At 32.6% G+C, this 17,298-nt stretch overlaps 1 protein-coding gene across 3 annotated transcripts in view; it reads right to left on the bottom strand.

The window, feature by feature from the left end:
- LOC108690971 (four and a half LIM domains protein 2) overlaps window positions 1-17,298 on the bottom strand; it is a 129,243-nt gene that overhangs the window by 56,997 nt on the left and 54,948 nt on the right. Inside the window, exon 1 of one of the 3 annotated variants that reach the window (XM_018198534.1) lies at window positions 13,616-13,665. The exons of the other annotated variants lie outside the window; for them this stretch is intronic. Within the exon in view, the coding sequence (XP_018054023.1) occupies window positions 13,616-13,650 (35 nt within the window). The 5' untranslated portion in view covers window positions 13,651-13,665. Of the gene's footprint in view, window positions 1-13,615; window positions 13,666-17,298 lie in introns of those variants that run through there. 3 annotated transcript variants of the gene reach the window in all.

Here is a 17,298-nt window from a genome sequence, read left to right as displayed (position 1 = left end):
TGTAAAAATATAATTATTATATATATAAAATATATATTTTTATAAATATACATATATGAAAAATAATTCTTTAAAAATGGTACTTCACTAGTATAAGCTTAAGAATTAGTCGGATTTCACGTCGTTAACGATGTGGAAGTTAAGCAAGCCATATTAAACGGCGGTTTCAGACGAATCCTACATTGAGTTTCCGTGATAAATGGCAGCGGATTGCGTATTCAAAAATTTACGTCACATTTGCGACATTTGTCGGGAAGACGTCCGGGCATTTAATTCGTTCGGGTTTACGTAAGGGAACTTTGATGAGTAATCCGATGTGCGAGCACATTAGTCCAGCAAGCTCGGCAGTGTAGCTGCGTAGTTCTGTCGCACGTGACATAACTTGACAAGATTTTGGCAGACCTTTTCGACCAACATGTTCTCTCCCTTCCTCCCCCTTTCTCTCTCTTTCTCTCTCTCTCTTTTACTTTCGAGATAGGATGTAAATGCAGCATATCATTGCTAGACTTGACATACACCTTGGTTGTAGGAGATTTACGAGACACGGCTCGCAAATAATTTCAGTAGTACTAACAATGATTAGCAGCATCATTAATAACTGAATTACAATAATGGATCTTGGCCTCTCGGGACAAGAGTACAATTATATTTTCTTTCAATATATAAATCTTATTTTATGTTTTTGCAATTATCTTGAATGTATAATTATGCTTTTTACTTTCTTAATATTTATAATAGTAATATTACAATTTAATAATAAATTATTATTTATAATTGAAAGGAACAATATAAAGTGTATAAATTGTTTCGGAAACTGTATACAATCATATTAAAATAGAATAAAAATTTAGATGTCACATTAGCATTGCTAGTTATATAGATAGTTTATGTTCCAAAGAGGTGCATGTTTTTAAAAATATAAAATAAATCCTATTTAAATAATATATTATCTTAAGATTTATTTGTTTACTGGATGCCAATTTGAGTTATCAGTCTAGTATTTCCATTTAACATTCACATAATTTATAATTATGACATTAAAAAATTTCGTAAACGCTTCTCTATTTTGCGCAATCCGAAGTTCAGTCCCGAAAATTTTCCGCTTTTTAGCTGTTTATTATCTTTCTAGATAGTATTTCAATGGATATGAACTTCAATAGAATCAAGAGTCAAACAGCGATCTATACAGAGAACACCGGACTTGCCGGACAGATCACCTTGGCAATGAGTCCACAACTTATTCTGGTTCACGAACGCACAAAGATTTATCTTTCGAGATTTTGACATCGCGAGTATGTGATGAGTAAACGGCAACTAACTTTTCGAGTAAACTTGGAACGTGTGGCACGTGCGACTTTGTTGAAGTTGGCATTCCTTTTAAATAGCTTAATTAATAATTAACCGTTCTATTTAGCTGCAACAGTATAGTTCCCTATTACTCTTGTTCATGACTTACAGAAATATATTTATATAATTCTATATTCATCACGCTTCTTTACATTATATGTAGCTAAAACTGCAACGATCTGTTTAAGATAAAATTAACATATATCAATACTGTGTGAACGTGTGTACGTAAATATAGAAATATTAATTGTAACATACTTATACACAGTTTTGTAATTTTTAGAAAAAGAAACTTTACTTTTATGTTACTTTTATATACAGGGTGGCCCACATAAAGTGTTACGAACTATTATCCCTGAAAATATAGATCCAATAGTTTCATCTTGTGTTTCCCTTGAAGTCACAAAACTTTGGTTTGAACATATTTTTCATTTGATATGTGATATTCACTATATTATAAGAAGTAATGTGTTGTAACACGTCCATTTCCATTTGAACTATCCTATATTTTAAATTATATATTTTAAATTGTATATTTTTAATTTAGCTATATTTAATTGCAGTTTAAAAGAAAAATTTTTTAGACCAATTTCTATCAATAGATTAATAATGTTGGTTTAATTTACACTTTATCTTTTTCTAATGTTTAGAACTAAAAAAAGATAACAAATAAGTAATAAACTACATTGAGGTTAAAATTAATCAATATAAGGAATGAACATTAATGCATTTTCTATGTATATACTTATATACTACATACATATATATATACATGTATATATATATATATATATATATGTATATTATTTCATAAGTTTTTATCTGATTACATTGAATTTAAAGTTCTCATGGCCATGTACTTGTACTCAATATTCGATCCTCAAGCGTAGAACGGAATATTGTGTATGCGCGTTGCGCAATTTTAATGAGAGTTATGCATGTTCGTCAATTTAAAGCAACGCAATACGAAATCTTATAAGGCCATCGATCGAATTTTGTTATCGACAAATATGTTTATCCCGCAGGCGTAACTTATCATGGCGCATCGTGAAAGATCGCTTATGATTCTGCTTCTGAAATGTGCTTACCAATAAGATCATGTTCATGCGATTCGTATTACGCAAATACGCATGCCTGAAAGGCTTAAGCAAGATTACATATACGCGGAGCTCGGACAGGTCGATTTAAGATATTTCAAAGTCTGTCGTAAGAGAAGATTTAGGAGCACATCAGATGTTGCACCATTAATACATAAATACGAAAGGAACATGAGAAGATATAAAAGAATGATTTTAATTTTAAAGAAGGATTTTAGAGAATTATGTTTTTTTAAATAATAAACCTGAAAAAAACGTTAAGAGATTCCTGTAATCACGATAAATAACTTCAATGTGATTTCATTGAATATTTAACTCGAAAATGGGATTCTTTCTTTGATTTGATTTATTCTTATCGATGTAATTTTATTATTATATTATATTTGTTTGTAACATTAAATATTCTTGATTTTTTCAATTTCTGATCTTCGGAGAAAATATAGTTATTGCAAAAGATTTAATATCTGTAACGACGTTTAATTTCATTTTTTGTAAAATATTTTGAAAAAGATATTCTTTATAAGAAAATATAAAAATATAAAAATAAATAATATAAGACGATTTATTTTATATGCCTTTTTAATAATACGCAAAAATACAGTTTATTATATTTTATTTCTTTTATTAATAACATTATTAATTATCTTTTTTCACATTATATCTATTTTTATTGTTTCACTACTGTTTCACTATTTTTTTTACTAGTTTTCTTCAGTTCAAAATATCTTCCTCGCTACGCAGATTGTTTTCTTTATATTGACATTCTACAAATCGGTTCAATCATTAAAATGACAAATCAGCTGTGATTTAAAGCGTTCTGATGAATTTCGTTCTCAATACGCGGTATTATATATATATGGCTCGACCAAAATAATTCGGAATAAACTTCGTGACGTGCCAACTCAACACGATCAAGCAGAAGACATCTCCTCTGTATTTCCTGTTTATCGAGAGTTCGTGAGTTTGTGATTTAGCTCAACTACAATATAACCGCGGCAATATCTCGGCTATCACATCCGTTCATGAGTGATGCACGCTCAGCTGATCAAAGCGGTCCATTGTAGCGTCGTCCTAACGAAGACACGTGCGATGATTCCGTGAGAATTTATGATCGCTCATGCGGGTCTGCAATCATGGGCCTGCGAACGGATTAGTCGCTCGACCGATGATCGTATGAATCCGATGAATCGCGCATATGACAGTTTAAAGAAGCTTATCTTCCGCTACTGCCGTCGTCGATAAATCACCGCGTGGACTTATGAACCGTGAAAAGCGGACAGGTTACTGTCCCCCGAGTTTCTGCCGACGCCTAGTATAATGAGGACGTTAATGTTTCGTTAATGATCTCATTAAATCAATGAAAGGACAACTGTCGGCTTCTATGCGAACGATATCTCATTTTCTTTCACGACGATAACTCATCTCGACGGTCGCTGTTGCTGTCGTCACCGCCGTCAACCGGCAAATTATTATGCGACATAGATAATTTTTTGCACGGTCCGCCTCTTAATTATTGATCGTATAATTCATGCGAGTTCGCAAGGGTCGGATTTATCTTTAGTAACCGCACTCCTCATTTCATATACATTTTTTTATAAGCATTTTTTTATAAGCCTTCGTATTTTGTCTTATATTGGTTTAATAACTTGTGTTTAATTCCTTTAATATCGATTATTTTCTTTATTATTACATATTTATATGATTTGAATATAAAAAGCTTTCGTATAATTTCATTACTGGAATGATTATTCTTTCGTTTTAAAAAAAATTTATTAGATAAATTACAAGATAGTTCTATTTTTGTAAAATATCGAAGTAAAATCTAATGACTAATTATAGTATAGAATATATTTGATTGTAGAATATATTTTACTGTGATTTGTAAGTGCATTATATATGTGAAAAAATTTCGCATATGATATATTTCGCAGATGATTAATTATAAAAATCGGTTTTTAGATAATTTTATATTGAAATTAAAATATCGACTGTATCAATCATTATCTCAATGAGGTAATATCTATTTTATGTGTGTGCCCAACTTATGTATTTGTATCTTGTCGAAAACTCAATTTACTCAATGTATTCTCATTAGTATGCACATTTTCATGCGACAGATTGAGTTGAACAGCGACAAATCAGCGGCTTCGTGCACGCATCGATAAAATAAAATAAATTCTTACACGTTACAATCGCTGCTGCATGGATCCTCGTACGTGCGACGATCAGGTTCCGCGACATCCTGCGGCTCGATCGGAGGGGCGCTGATCGGCGATGCCCCTCCGACGATCAGGGAGGATCTGCGAGGGCCGCGTCTTCTCATCGCGAAGTTCCGCTCGCGCGAAGGGAACCGCGGCGTTTTCTTCTTCATTTCCGTCACCTCTTTCACCGAGAGCCCATTGTCCCAAACCATTTTGCTAGCGATCTCGTCAAAGAACTGCTCCGCCGACAGGATTTTAATCGCAGTTGACGGAAATTCGCACAGTTAGGTAGGAAGGCAAATCTTAACGTACGTTATTGCGTCGATGAAATGACACAAAGGATCGAAACAGTAATGCCTGAGAAAGCGCGCGGTGACACCGTTGCTTCGACCTTCAATTGGATAAAACTGAAACCAAACCAAACGCGCGATTGCCTAAGGCTTGTGGTAGCAACATACTTTACACGTGATTTGATAAATTAAGTTACGTTAACGCGATTATGAATCAATTGTGCTCATCTTTGCCATAAAATTCATTTGCTTTCGAGGATGATTTAAAAAGCTTTTTTGAGAAATTCGATTCCTCAAAGATCTTTAATGTCCAATGTTAAATTCAATGTTATGTAAGCCTTTTAGAAACTTTAACTAATTTTTGCTATAAAAAAGTCCACACTGAATTATAATAACAACACAGTCGACACTAACTAAAAATAATATATATATATATAAATAATGTGTGTGTGTGTGTGTGTGTGTGTGTGTGTGTAACATTAATATTATAATTTCGCACACTCAGTAATGTAACACTATATATTATATTATATTTATATTGTTGAGTGAACTCAGTAAGCAAGAAACATTTTGGAATATTTCAGCAACATACCAATGTTACAACATTATAATGTTATTAGGAAATTACAACATTAATGTTATTATATTACTTTTAGTACGGATCGATTAGAAGTTGACGTAATAAGAACCAAACATATGTAAATGTTTTACGTCATTACGGCATTAACACGATCTAGTTGGTCATGCGTCGAGAAAAAAAATATACACATTTTTGCATTATTTAACAACGTTGATTAATCATATGCAACTACGTTTCCAATATTTTCATATTATAATAATTTGACACAACAATAAGTCACGTTTTTCTTAATTGTAAATAGCAAAAAAAGATATAAATCGATGAAATCTGTAGAAATACTGAAAATGTTTTTTTTATTCATACATTATGGCTCGTTGCGTCTGTAAAGATTTTATGATCTATGAGTTTATATGTCAATTAACGTCGGAATTAATAAGATATAAGATATAAGAAAGGAAAGAGAGAAAAACTGGCGTTATTAATTGAGAATTCTGAGAAGATTTTAAACAATGCAATAAATTTCTTGAAATATTTTTTCATTTTTCACTATAATACAATGACAGACATTATTATCAGACATTATTATCAGAGTCTGAATCTCGGTGCCGTTTTTCCCACTCCAAGCGGAACACGAGGAGCAATGCTGTCTACGCCGCGCCGATGTAGTGGTCTAACTTATCAAAAGGAATTTAACACATCGCATAGAAAAAAAAAATATTATTTGTTAGATTTGTAACAATGACTCATTATTACAGGTCTAATAGTAAGCTGAGCAGGTGAGACTAAAACAATCCCCAATGTAACTTACTTAGATTTAAAAATTCCCTTATTACTTCCTGTTTGTCTACGAGATTAATTTGAAGATTAAGCAATCAATCCTAGTCCTATACGACGCACTAGGATAATAAGACTGCTTACTCTTTTTTTTTCTAGGGGTGTAATCCACTGCAAATAATTCGTTGACCAATCAGAAGAAAGAATTTTACGAATTGACCATTCAAAGAATGCTTCAAAGCTGAAAGAATGCTTTACAGCTGAAGTGGATCGCACCCTAGATCCTCAAGCTCAACAAACATCCCAGTATCAAATTACATGTAACGTACACGTTAGTTGTAATTTCCTGCTCAACAATATAACACGTGTTATATTATAGGGTGGGATGTAACCTCAGGATCTATATTTTTTACAGAGCAAAGAACAGCGGTACAAAATATGCAAACTGTCCTCACTCTTCTCTCTGCTGCCTAGCCAGCAGTTTTGCTGCGAGTCCAAGATTATATAGGTAATGTATATTCTGAGAAACTAATGTATACTCATACGTCCCATGAGAAGGCCAATGCCCAACATCAGTTTGTCTCTCTCATTGTCATCAGCTCTTTTGTTCTCATTGATTTGAAGTTTTTCATTAACTGTTTGGATTATTGATAGTCCTTTGCCGCTTTCTAGGAGCTCAATTATCTCTACTTCAACCAGTTTTTGAATTACAAGTCTAACAAAGAATATACTTCTTTCCTCTTAGCGATGTAGACGGCACTGCTTTTCGCGGCGCGCGCCGCTTGGAGTGGGGAAAACGACACGAGAGATCCGGACTCTGGTTATTATTGTACACTATCGTTAAGGAAATCATATGACGCAATTCCGCTAGGTGTGCATTTAATTAGCCGATGTATCATCGTGCATTTAATTAAGAAGGAAAGACATGATAGTGATAGTGGTTCACGCTCTGTGTAACATAACCATCGTTGCATCGTTACAATTCTGCCTCACCCGCAATATTTTTATTTCAAGCCGTACAGCTTTTAATCGAACCAGCACCGTGTTGTAATATTCGACTTTGTAATTTTTAAATTACTTCGTAGCGAATAACACATTCAGATTTTTGCATTTGGTTATATCGACGCTGTTTTACGCGCAATAAATTAATCTTTTTTTTTTATCTGATACTGATTGCGAAACGATCTTGACAGTCGTGTTGAAATAGTGCGAAAATACGTTTCTTATCTCGATGTAGAATCTTTTTTTTTCCGATCGCACATTTGTGAGTTCTACCGATTATGTTAAATCGTCTTCCACGCTCATCCACGCACAAGTTTCGACTGGCTCGTTCCCTGCGAGGCGAGGCAAAGCGACACGGTCTGGTCGCAGAAGAAGGCACGGCGGCGACCTTCGGACGTTGGTTTTCATTACGACTATTGTCCTGGATAGCGTTCGTCCGTCTTTATGTCACTATCTTCCGCGCTGCTTCTCGATTGCAGCAAGCGGTCAATCGTGCTCCGTGCGTCACTAGACACGTCGAGTGAATGGGCAAACGTATCGTCTCAATTTTTATATTTTCTTTATGCTTTATATCGCTTTCATACTTCTAAAGTGGCACAACTCAAAAAGTTAAATCTTTTCGAAAAGGGGAAAAATTATTTTTCTCAATTTAAAAAAATTATTTAATCAAATAATCAAGTAATATCAAAAAGAATAGATTAACATGATCAAATGTTATTTTTATTATTTTCGTTTCACAACTCTTAAAAATCACTCTTTTTTTCAGCGATTTTTTTGTAACGATTTCGAGAGCTTTACAACAAACGATACTATAATGTAACACAGTAATCATTTCATGTTTATCTAATATAACGAACATTAAGGATGTAATGATTATATTGTATCATTTTTATCCACGGCTGGGCATGTATTTGAAATACTTTTATTTAAAACACACTATTTGCAATACAAGCGTATTTTGTATTTAAAATTGAAAGATTGAAAGCTTTTTGTATTTTGTAATTCAAATAATAAGGTTGATTATATCTCAATATTAGTATTTAAAATACAAAATACAAAATATTTTCATGTATTTCGAAACACAAAATACAAAATATAATTATCTTATCAATACTGTTTTTCAAATAAAAGTTTTTCAAATAAAAATATTTACTTAACGCATTCATGATAATGAAATCGTGTTTTTTTAGTACTTTTGAAACAATGGAGCGATATATTTAAAAACACACACACACACACATACACACAATATGTAACATGTAACATATATATACTAAATATAAGATATAAAAATCAAAGAGAAATATATTGCATGCGATCGTGGACGTTTGGTGCAATTTAAAGAAGTACTGACAACATGAATGACAGTTTGAAACGATTAAAATATATATATATATATACACACACACACACACACACACACACCACACACACATCGAAAATACGATAAAAGAAAAGAGTTGTAAGAACCTGACAGAGTTCTCGACCAATTTGCGCGTTCGTTATATAGATCATAAATCATCCCACAGATTATTCGTGGATCCCGATACGTTCGCGACTGTTTCACATTACGGCCACATTAACCACGTCTGCATTTATCTTTATTTGCATGTTTCTGCGGCGCGCGCATCGAAATGAATCGCAGTTTCAAGCGAACTCACTGTATACTGCACCGATTATACCACTTTGCTAAAGCTAGGGTACCTTCTTTTAAGCGAACAAAGAAAGAAAATTTTCTTACCCGGCATTGAGTCGGGCTTTGCAATTGGTAACGTCCTGAGATGCTTAACTGCGTTCAAGAAAACTGATCAGCCAACATTCAATTTCTTTAATATGATTTTCCTACACTCTAAAAAATATCGGTGTAAATTTAACATCATGTTATATTTGTATAATTTTCATTTCAATTTGAGTTGATATTAATATTAATACCATAATAACTATATAATGTAGATATATAATGTAGATTTAATATGGATTTAAAATCCATATTATGATGTTGATATAAAAGTTGATATAAAGATATCAAGACTAAATTCACATCACATTGATGTTAATAATAATACGATTTTTTAAAAGAATTATACAGACACGAGATATTAAATCCACACTAATATTTTTTAGAGTATAGGTACATTCAAATTCAGCGAAGGATTAAAAAACCAATCATATTAAAGATATATTCACATTGTAAAAAGTAATGTGTTTTATTCTTGTCTCCATGTGTTTTAAACACAAGATGTTTTAGTTTCAAACTTGTTCAATAGACAAAACACTATGTGTTTGGATTTAAAATACTATGCGTTTTAAATCCAAACACGTAGTGTTTTGTCTATTGAAAAAGTTTAAACTAAAATGTCTTTAAGTATTTAAAAAATAGAGACAAGAATAAAACATTTTAATATCTTAAACACTTCTTTTTTTAGTGCACTGAGCGCTCATTGATTAGTTTTCTGATAATTATTATCAAGATGCAGGAATGTAGTATATCACACGCGACAAAAACAAATTTATGTATCTCGTCAAGGTATTTCCTATTAAAAACATTATTTCCGTAAAAATAGTCAATATCCGCGAAATTTTATGAGATATGATCACTGTGATCTCAAATTTTTATTGAAATAGTAATTTCGAATTATTTATCGCCTACAAAAACGTTTACGAGCGAAATATGACGTAAATCGCTCACATCGCGAAGGCTCGTCATCGTTATCTCTGATGCGCCTATAATGTTATGCACGCTTATGGCCACGTTTATGAGAATTTAATGACGATGCGCGAAGTGTCGAATAAATCGATTAATGAAAATAACGTGTTCCTTCTAGAATCTATTTTCTTAATCTTTCATCATATTTCTTAATCTATCAATTTTCATTTATTCCTTTTGAAACAAGATAATCGCTCCAATCTAAGTCGGATTTTAATATAAGTTTTTATAATTTATTTTTCTTTTATTTTCAAAATAAATATCGACGTGATTTTTATTAAAATTGAGGAAATTAAGGATGTATAGTCTGCAAAAAGTGACTGGAATTGGAAATTATATTTCCGTATAAAAAATGAACGTTATATGAAACAGTTCAATTAGGCCAATATTTAATATTTAACAATGCAATTTTTAGTTTAAATAGAAATTTTATTATTTTAACTTAATCATTTCTTAAAATCATATCTATTTACTATTGAAATAATTTATAATCCAAGTTCTAAACCGCCAAAGTTTTGTATTACTTTCAAATACAATGTAGAAAAATCTATAATTTTTTCTTAATCTTTTTATTTTGTTAAAAAAGTATGTATAATATATTCTTAAGAATGAGACTACTGATAAAAGGATGTCTTACTTGAAAGTATCTCAAGCAGAAATATAAAATTATTATAATTAAAATGGCTTCAAAACGATTAAAAATTAAAAATTACTTTTCGGTTAGTCACAATTTACTTTAACTTGTTAAAATGACATTATGATCTGTTATGTTTGCTTGGAATACGATTTCCGTCACATACAAACACACACTTATCATAGCAATGAATTCAAACGTACTTCGCGCATGGATTAATTCGAGCTTGTAGATTGGTTTGATGGACAACGGACTTCGTGGCACTCACGAGGGAATTAATACGACACGAAATACAATACACGAATGACGATTGCGTTGCGTTCGCTTCAGCACTGAATACGACTGCTAGCGGCTGGGGACGCTGGGGTTCCAGTCAGTGGCATCCCAGTCGATAAGGATTATCGCGAAGGAATGACCTCGTTATCTCGAAAATCCTCGACCGAAGCGACAATCAGGCAGTCGACGGCGTTAATCGTAAAGCAAATATTATAAACAAGAGCCCTCTCGACTCTCACGTCTGTCGTTTTACAGCCCTTTATTATTATGCTGATCTTCCTGCCGCGCGCGAGATTATACTCGCATGTATATTATTTAACTCACCAGTGATTGGCGCAAAGTGTATCTCACAATGAGATGCACGCAACACACGGACGCTCGTCATCTAGGCGGAGATATTACGTTTCTCAGTACAGAAACGAGTCATTCGCGTGCGCTAGGTGCCCCGTGAAATTTCTAAACAACAGGATTTTATTCCTCGTGGATTTCAAACGCAATAACTTTCCTGCAGAAATTTCATTTATTGCTTGATTATATGCTGTACACATTATATATAACGAGCAATGTATTAAATATATATCACAAGTAATCATTATCTTTTATTTTTGGATAAAATTAACATTATTATAACATTATTATAACATTATTTTGGCAATACAAATTTAACTTGAGACCTCACTTTTTATTGAAAGAGGAGAATTAAATTAATTAGTAATAAAATTATAATTTTTTCAATATATTAAGACGATTTTATTAACATCAAAATACACGGATAACAGATTTCTTCTTGTTTATATCTTAATATGTTTATTTCATATATTTTTATATAATAAAATTTCATTTTTATATAATAATTATTACATATTAATTTGTCAAATGTCACATCTTCCTAATAATAACACTTACGTTTATTTTTCTCATCAAACTATTTTCTCTTTTTTCTGTCTTTTTTCAAAAATTCGCAATGTACATAAAAAGATATGATTAACATTAATAATTTGATAAATATCATCATCTTTATCAGCATTAACGCCATTTCTTAAGCAGTTTAATCAATCAAAAATTTTATCCTTCTATTTATAATAAAAATCATCTCAGCTACTTAGCGTTTCACGAAATGCATGAAATACATTATGAAGTGCTATATGATATGATAATCTCGCTAGCAGGTTTCCCAGACCGAGAATCCTTAATAGCGAGACTGCTAACTGACTTATCGCGTTTTACTGTACAGGAGGACGTTTAGTACGAATCTCTTTTCGTCTCGGAGTAATAACTTAAGACGATTTACTCGCAGCATTTATTAACTCGGTTGTTGTTCTCCGCAGGGGTTTAGTCGTTTTATGCACTAGATCTTATAAACTTAGTGCTTGAAGTTCACAAGAGAGAAGCTTCAGAGAAAAAAATAATAATATTCGAAATTTGTATATAATTATTAAATTATATTTATAAAATAATTATATACACATCACGTGTGGATTTGTATAATATGGAATAGGATTAGAGAATATTTATGCCGGATGTGTCATCACATCGACGAAATCGCTGCGTAGCAACAGAAAATATTATCCGTGTCTCCGCTGAGTTTAGAAGAATTGCGCGTAGTGCAGTTTCGGACAATGACGTGCGCTTGTCACAACAAGCAAGATGCATTTATTTACTCAGATCATAAAGACGGGTGCTCGATCACGAGCGTGGCGCGATGCCAAGAGTCGTGCGAGTTCGAACGTGATGCCCAATGTATACGTGACAGTCATAAAGAAGCTAATCACGAGTTTTTGACGTTTTTCAAAAATTAAATGATAGCGTTCATCTAAGGCAGCCAAGAAGGAATCAAAAAGGCTATTTGTCTTTTCCATTAGAATAGAGATAAACATTTCCATCATTTATTTCCATTCATTAAATAGGATAAATAAGTATTAATTGCACATAAGTATATAATATTTAACATTTATTTATAATTTTTTATGTTGTTATAAAACCTTTTTTTCTTTAGTTTTTTATATGTATCGTATTTAGAATAAAATTTCATAGTATTACACTGGAAAAGAAACTCTGGTTACATTAATTGAAATTCTGATTGAAAATAGACAAATCAGAATTTTCTGATTGACTATCTTATAATATTCTACTTGAGATATTTTTAATTATATGATTACAATTTTTTGGTTCGTTCGACTTTTAAAGAAATTTTTCTCAGTGTATACTAAGTGACGATAAATATCTATTAAAGTAAAATGCTACTCTGTGTTACAATATGGTTGCAATATAATAGCACAATACAACTACATATATTACATATATTACTTGTGAAGAGGTTTTAAAGCAAACTGCTGACAGATGCATATAAATTCTTCTGCATCTGAATGTGCGTAATGACACGTGCAGAAATCAAGCGTCCGAGAATAACCGCTACGAAAATGCTTTCTAAATCACCTTCAGGCAATATTTGCGAAATATATTCGACGAAAATACGAAAATAAGCAGACCTTCTAAATAGTTCATGCAAACCATCTAGATCCGGAATGTCTCAAATCTATCAGATACATCTGCTCAGCTGTAAATCTTTTGAATGTAAAAGCATTTCTCTTAAAATCATCATTCTAATATATACCTCACTTTTCAACTAATATTTTAATAATTCAATTAACGGTCGCATTAAAGTTTACAAATTCCGATACTTTTCTTATTTGCAAATAAAACTCACCGCAGATCGTGACAAATTTCATCCTCCTGATGCATCTCGCTCTTGAGAATGTCGCTCGCGTGCCACGAGTTCTCTCATTTAGCCCTGGGTGCAGCAATTGAGTGATCTGCACGTGGCGACCACGTGGAGAAACGTGATGAGAATCGTGAAAGAATTCACTAACCAAATTGCAAGTCGCAGTCAATCGATCAATCAATTAAAACGACACAATGAATCCGTTTATGATCGCCGGGCCGAAATAAACAAAAATGAAACCATTCTAACCGAAAACATCTTTATTCACGATTTACGGACGCAAAGAGGCATCGCCCAACAAGGATTCGCCACTATTATCCACGTTCTCTCTCGCCGACTTGCAGCCTACTCTCAAATGTCCGTTCAATAACTTTTATCGTCAAGCTGTTTGTCCCGATAGCGCGGACAACTGGTCGATCATACTCTAAATTTAGCGGTGGCGCACGAGCGAAAGAGAGAGGAAATAATGACAGAAGAGAGTAATGTACGCATGTATGCACGCAAGCACGTACACGTCCGGAAGAGGAGACGCGATCGTACGCACTGAGAAGAGACGCGAAACGTGCGATGACGATTCGCCGCCATGCTCACGTTATCAATGCCAGCTGATCGCATCGATAGTTGACTTTCACATTGATGATTTATCGATTTGTTCAGTTACCTTGTTGTTTCGACATATAAGCGTATACGTGTTCCTCTATTTCATCGATTGAATGATGCTCTTAGTCATTTCATAAATTCTTCCAATGATTTGATACCGAATTATTTATTTACGTTGTCAAATCGTCAAAAGAAGGAAAAGGAACAGATAAAGGAACAATTTGTATCGCTGTTCTTACTTCAATAGTGATTCAACAAAGAAACGTGATTTCATAGTTGTTCATTGTCATGAATAATTTAAGTAAATATTACTCTATCAATCATAAAAAATACTAATTTAACTGTATAAAAAGTCATAAAAAATTATCACAACTCAAAAAGGTTTTTAAGAATTGTTAAAAATAACAAAGAAGATATTTGATCCTGAGAATATATTCTTAAGAATATATTCTTTTTATCTGATATTATTTAATGAAGTAATAATTTTCTGTCAAGTTGTGTATAAATATAAATTATACTTATACGATAACATTAATATTAATAAAAAATTGATGCTCTCATATAGTTATATAATTCAAAGTTCATAACTCTCATCTAGTTACATATTTATAGTTATACATATAATTTAAACAATAATAAAAATAACAGAATATGTATAGAAAGTGTACATTTTTAACTGTGAAACCAAATATATTGGAATTCGGAGATTAAAATGTAAAATCGATTGCAAGAGATAGCAGAAGAAATTCGCAATGAAGTGCCAGCCGACAAAGCGACGTATTTCCTGCCATGGCTCGTGCATGGATTGCGCATTACAAATTTCCGTGACAACATACATATACGCGCTGTGTCTGTCGCGAATGAATGGACGCCCACGCTTGCGTCTATCTGCCTTTCAATTTATATAATAAGAAGAATTTATCGATGTCTGTCATGGATGTTACCTAACATCAGTTATTCGATAATTTTAAACCCTTCATCGAATCTTAAACATATGCCTTCATATATCTGCTTTTTATAAAATCCTTATTAATTAGTTAGTTAAACCAAATGTTTTATTTACCTCATATTTTTTATTGATAATTTAAAATTATGTATGTAAAAAAATTACATAGTGACGTGATAATGTGAACATTACATTTAAGAATTTTCTTGGTAAGACTGTTAAAGTCTAAAATTCAGGATACGTAGGATCAAAAGTACAATAACATATTATCGTACGCTAGGAAAGATTTGAAGATAGAATATTCCAGCATAAGTGAAAAAGTACAGTAAGCGTCAAAGGTCGTCAGAATACGTTAAAATTAAAGTATACTTGAATAAATCAAAACAACAAAGATTGTGATCTGGTGCGTTAGAGTGTTCATTCTGATAGCGACGTACAAGTCTTTTCAATCATGCCACGTCACGGTCACCCCACTGAGTATCATCAAGGTTGATTTAATCGTATTCTTCCGTCACTCTTAATTTTCGCTCCGCCTATTGTAGCATCGTGACATCCGTGAAATTTATACGGTGCATTTACTTCAGCGCTTCCGACGCTCGTTCGCGTTACAAATTATTTGTGCGTGTTCCATATACGTAATGCGGCATGTGCACGGCTACATCAGATTGAATCAAAACTGTACCGACAAAGATATCAGATAAAGATGAAACGTTTTCTTATGATTTAAATGTAACCGCTTAAATACATAAAGCGCTTCTTCATCTTCACGTTTGCCAGAAGTCAAAATAAATAATTTGACGAGTCGTAAAAATAACAAAATAATATTTAGCAGAAAAAACAGCTTTGGAAATGTTATATTCTTTAATGTGATTAGTTATACATTTGTTGTATGCTATTTGTAATACTAAATGTATCAATCGTATTAAAAAGTTTTGCAAAAAGTTTTACAACAGTTGCGTGCAAAGCTGCTTTTTCTGCTGAATGTAGCCATTGCTTCATAAAGAGGAAGCTACTTTCAATGAATGTTCACGATATTCTTCTGCTTAAGCGAAGGACACATGGCGGGCTTCATGTAAACTGAAGACGACATGCTTTTCGCGGAGAATTTTAAACTCCTTCGTGCTTGAGTTCACCCACGCATTGCATTCTCATGTGACGGCAACGAAGCGATGGGCAACGACGACGACGTGATTATGCGTGTGCACTTCGCATGCAGACGAACACGTATGCATACACAGCGTGTCGCGTGTCTATGCGCCGGATACACGTTGAAGTATATAATACGCTACGGCGCACTTTGCATCAAAGAGTAACGAAGAGAGGCTTCGAAATAATCGTGCGACCGGTGAGTTCAATAGATTCTCGTTTTATTATGCGAAAGGCGTAATAATGTGTAATTAATTTTACAACCGCGTAACATATTTTGATGTTGTGAAATTTTCTTATTAAAGTTAATCTACAAAAAGAGAGAGTTTACTATGGAAGGAACTGTTTTGCTGAAATATCTAAAAATTTATTTAAACTAACTATAGATTTATTATTTAATTATAGATAGAAAATAATTTTGTTGAACCTTCAAAATAATTATGTAGGACGCTCAAATTTTTTTGATCATATTTTAGATTTCTACTAACTATTCTTATAAGACAGATCTGAAAATAATTTTGTTGGATCAGTTTGAGCCCTACAGGTGAGTTCCGTTTCACGCATGGTGCGCATGATATATCATTTTATCCTTGTTATTCACTAAGTATTAAAGATAAAATGATACATCATGCGCATCATGCGTGAAACGGAACTCACCTGTAGGGCTCAAACTGACCCAACAAAATTATTTTCAGATCTATACTGTCTTATAAAAATATATTTTAATAACCCAATATATTTTAATTACACCCCATATATTTTAATAATCCAACCAAATTATATTTTCAGATTTAATATATGTGTGTATATTTCTAGTTTCTCATAAAGAAGCTTGTTTTTAACTTCTTTTTTTATCCGAATGTTTGTATAGATGCCATCATAAATAAATAGTCGCGTGAATGAACGCAAAGAAAATGCATTTCTCACAAGCAATTAGATTGGCTTTTGAAGAGCTTCTCTATGTGATTTTCAAAAC

Source organism: Atta colombica, unplaced genomic scaffold (genome assembly GCF_001594045.1).
Source record: "Atta colombica isolate Treedump-2 unplaced genomic scaffold, Acol1.0 scaffold38, whole genome shotgun sequence".
NCBI classification, from domain to species: Eukaryota; Metazoa; Arthropoda; class Insecta; order Hymenoptera; family Formicidae; genus Atta; species Atta colombica.
This window is presented reverse-complemented; position numbering and strand designations above follow the sequence as displayed.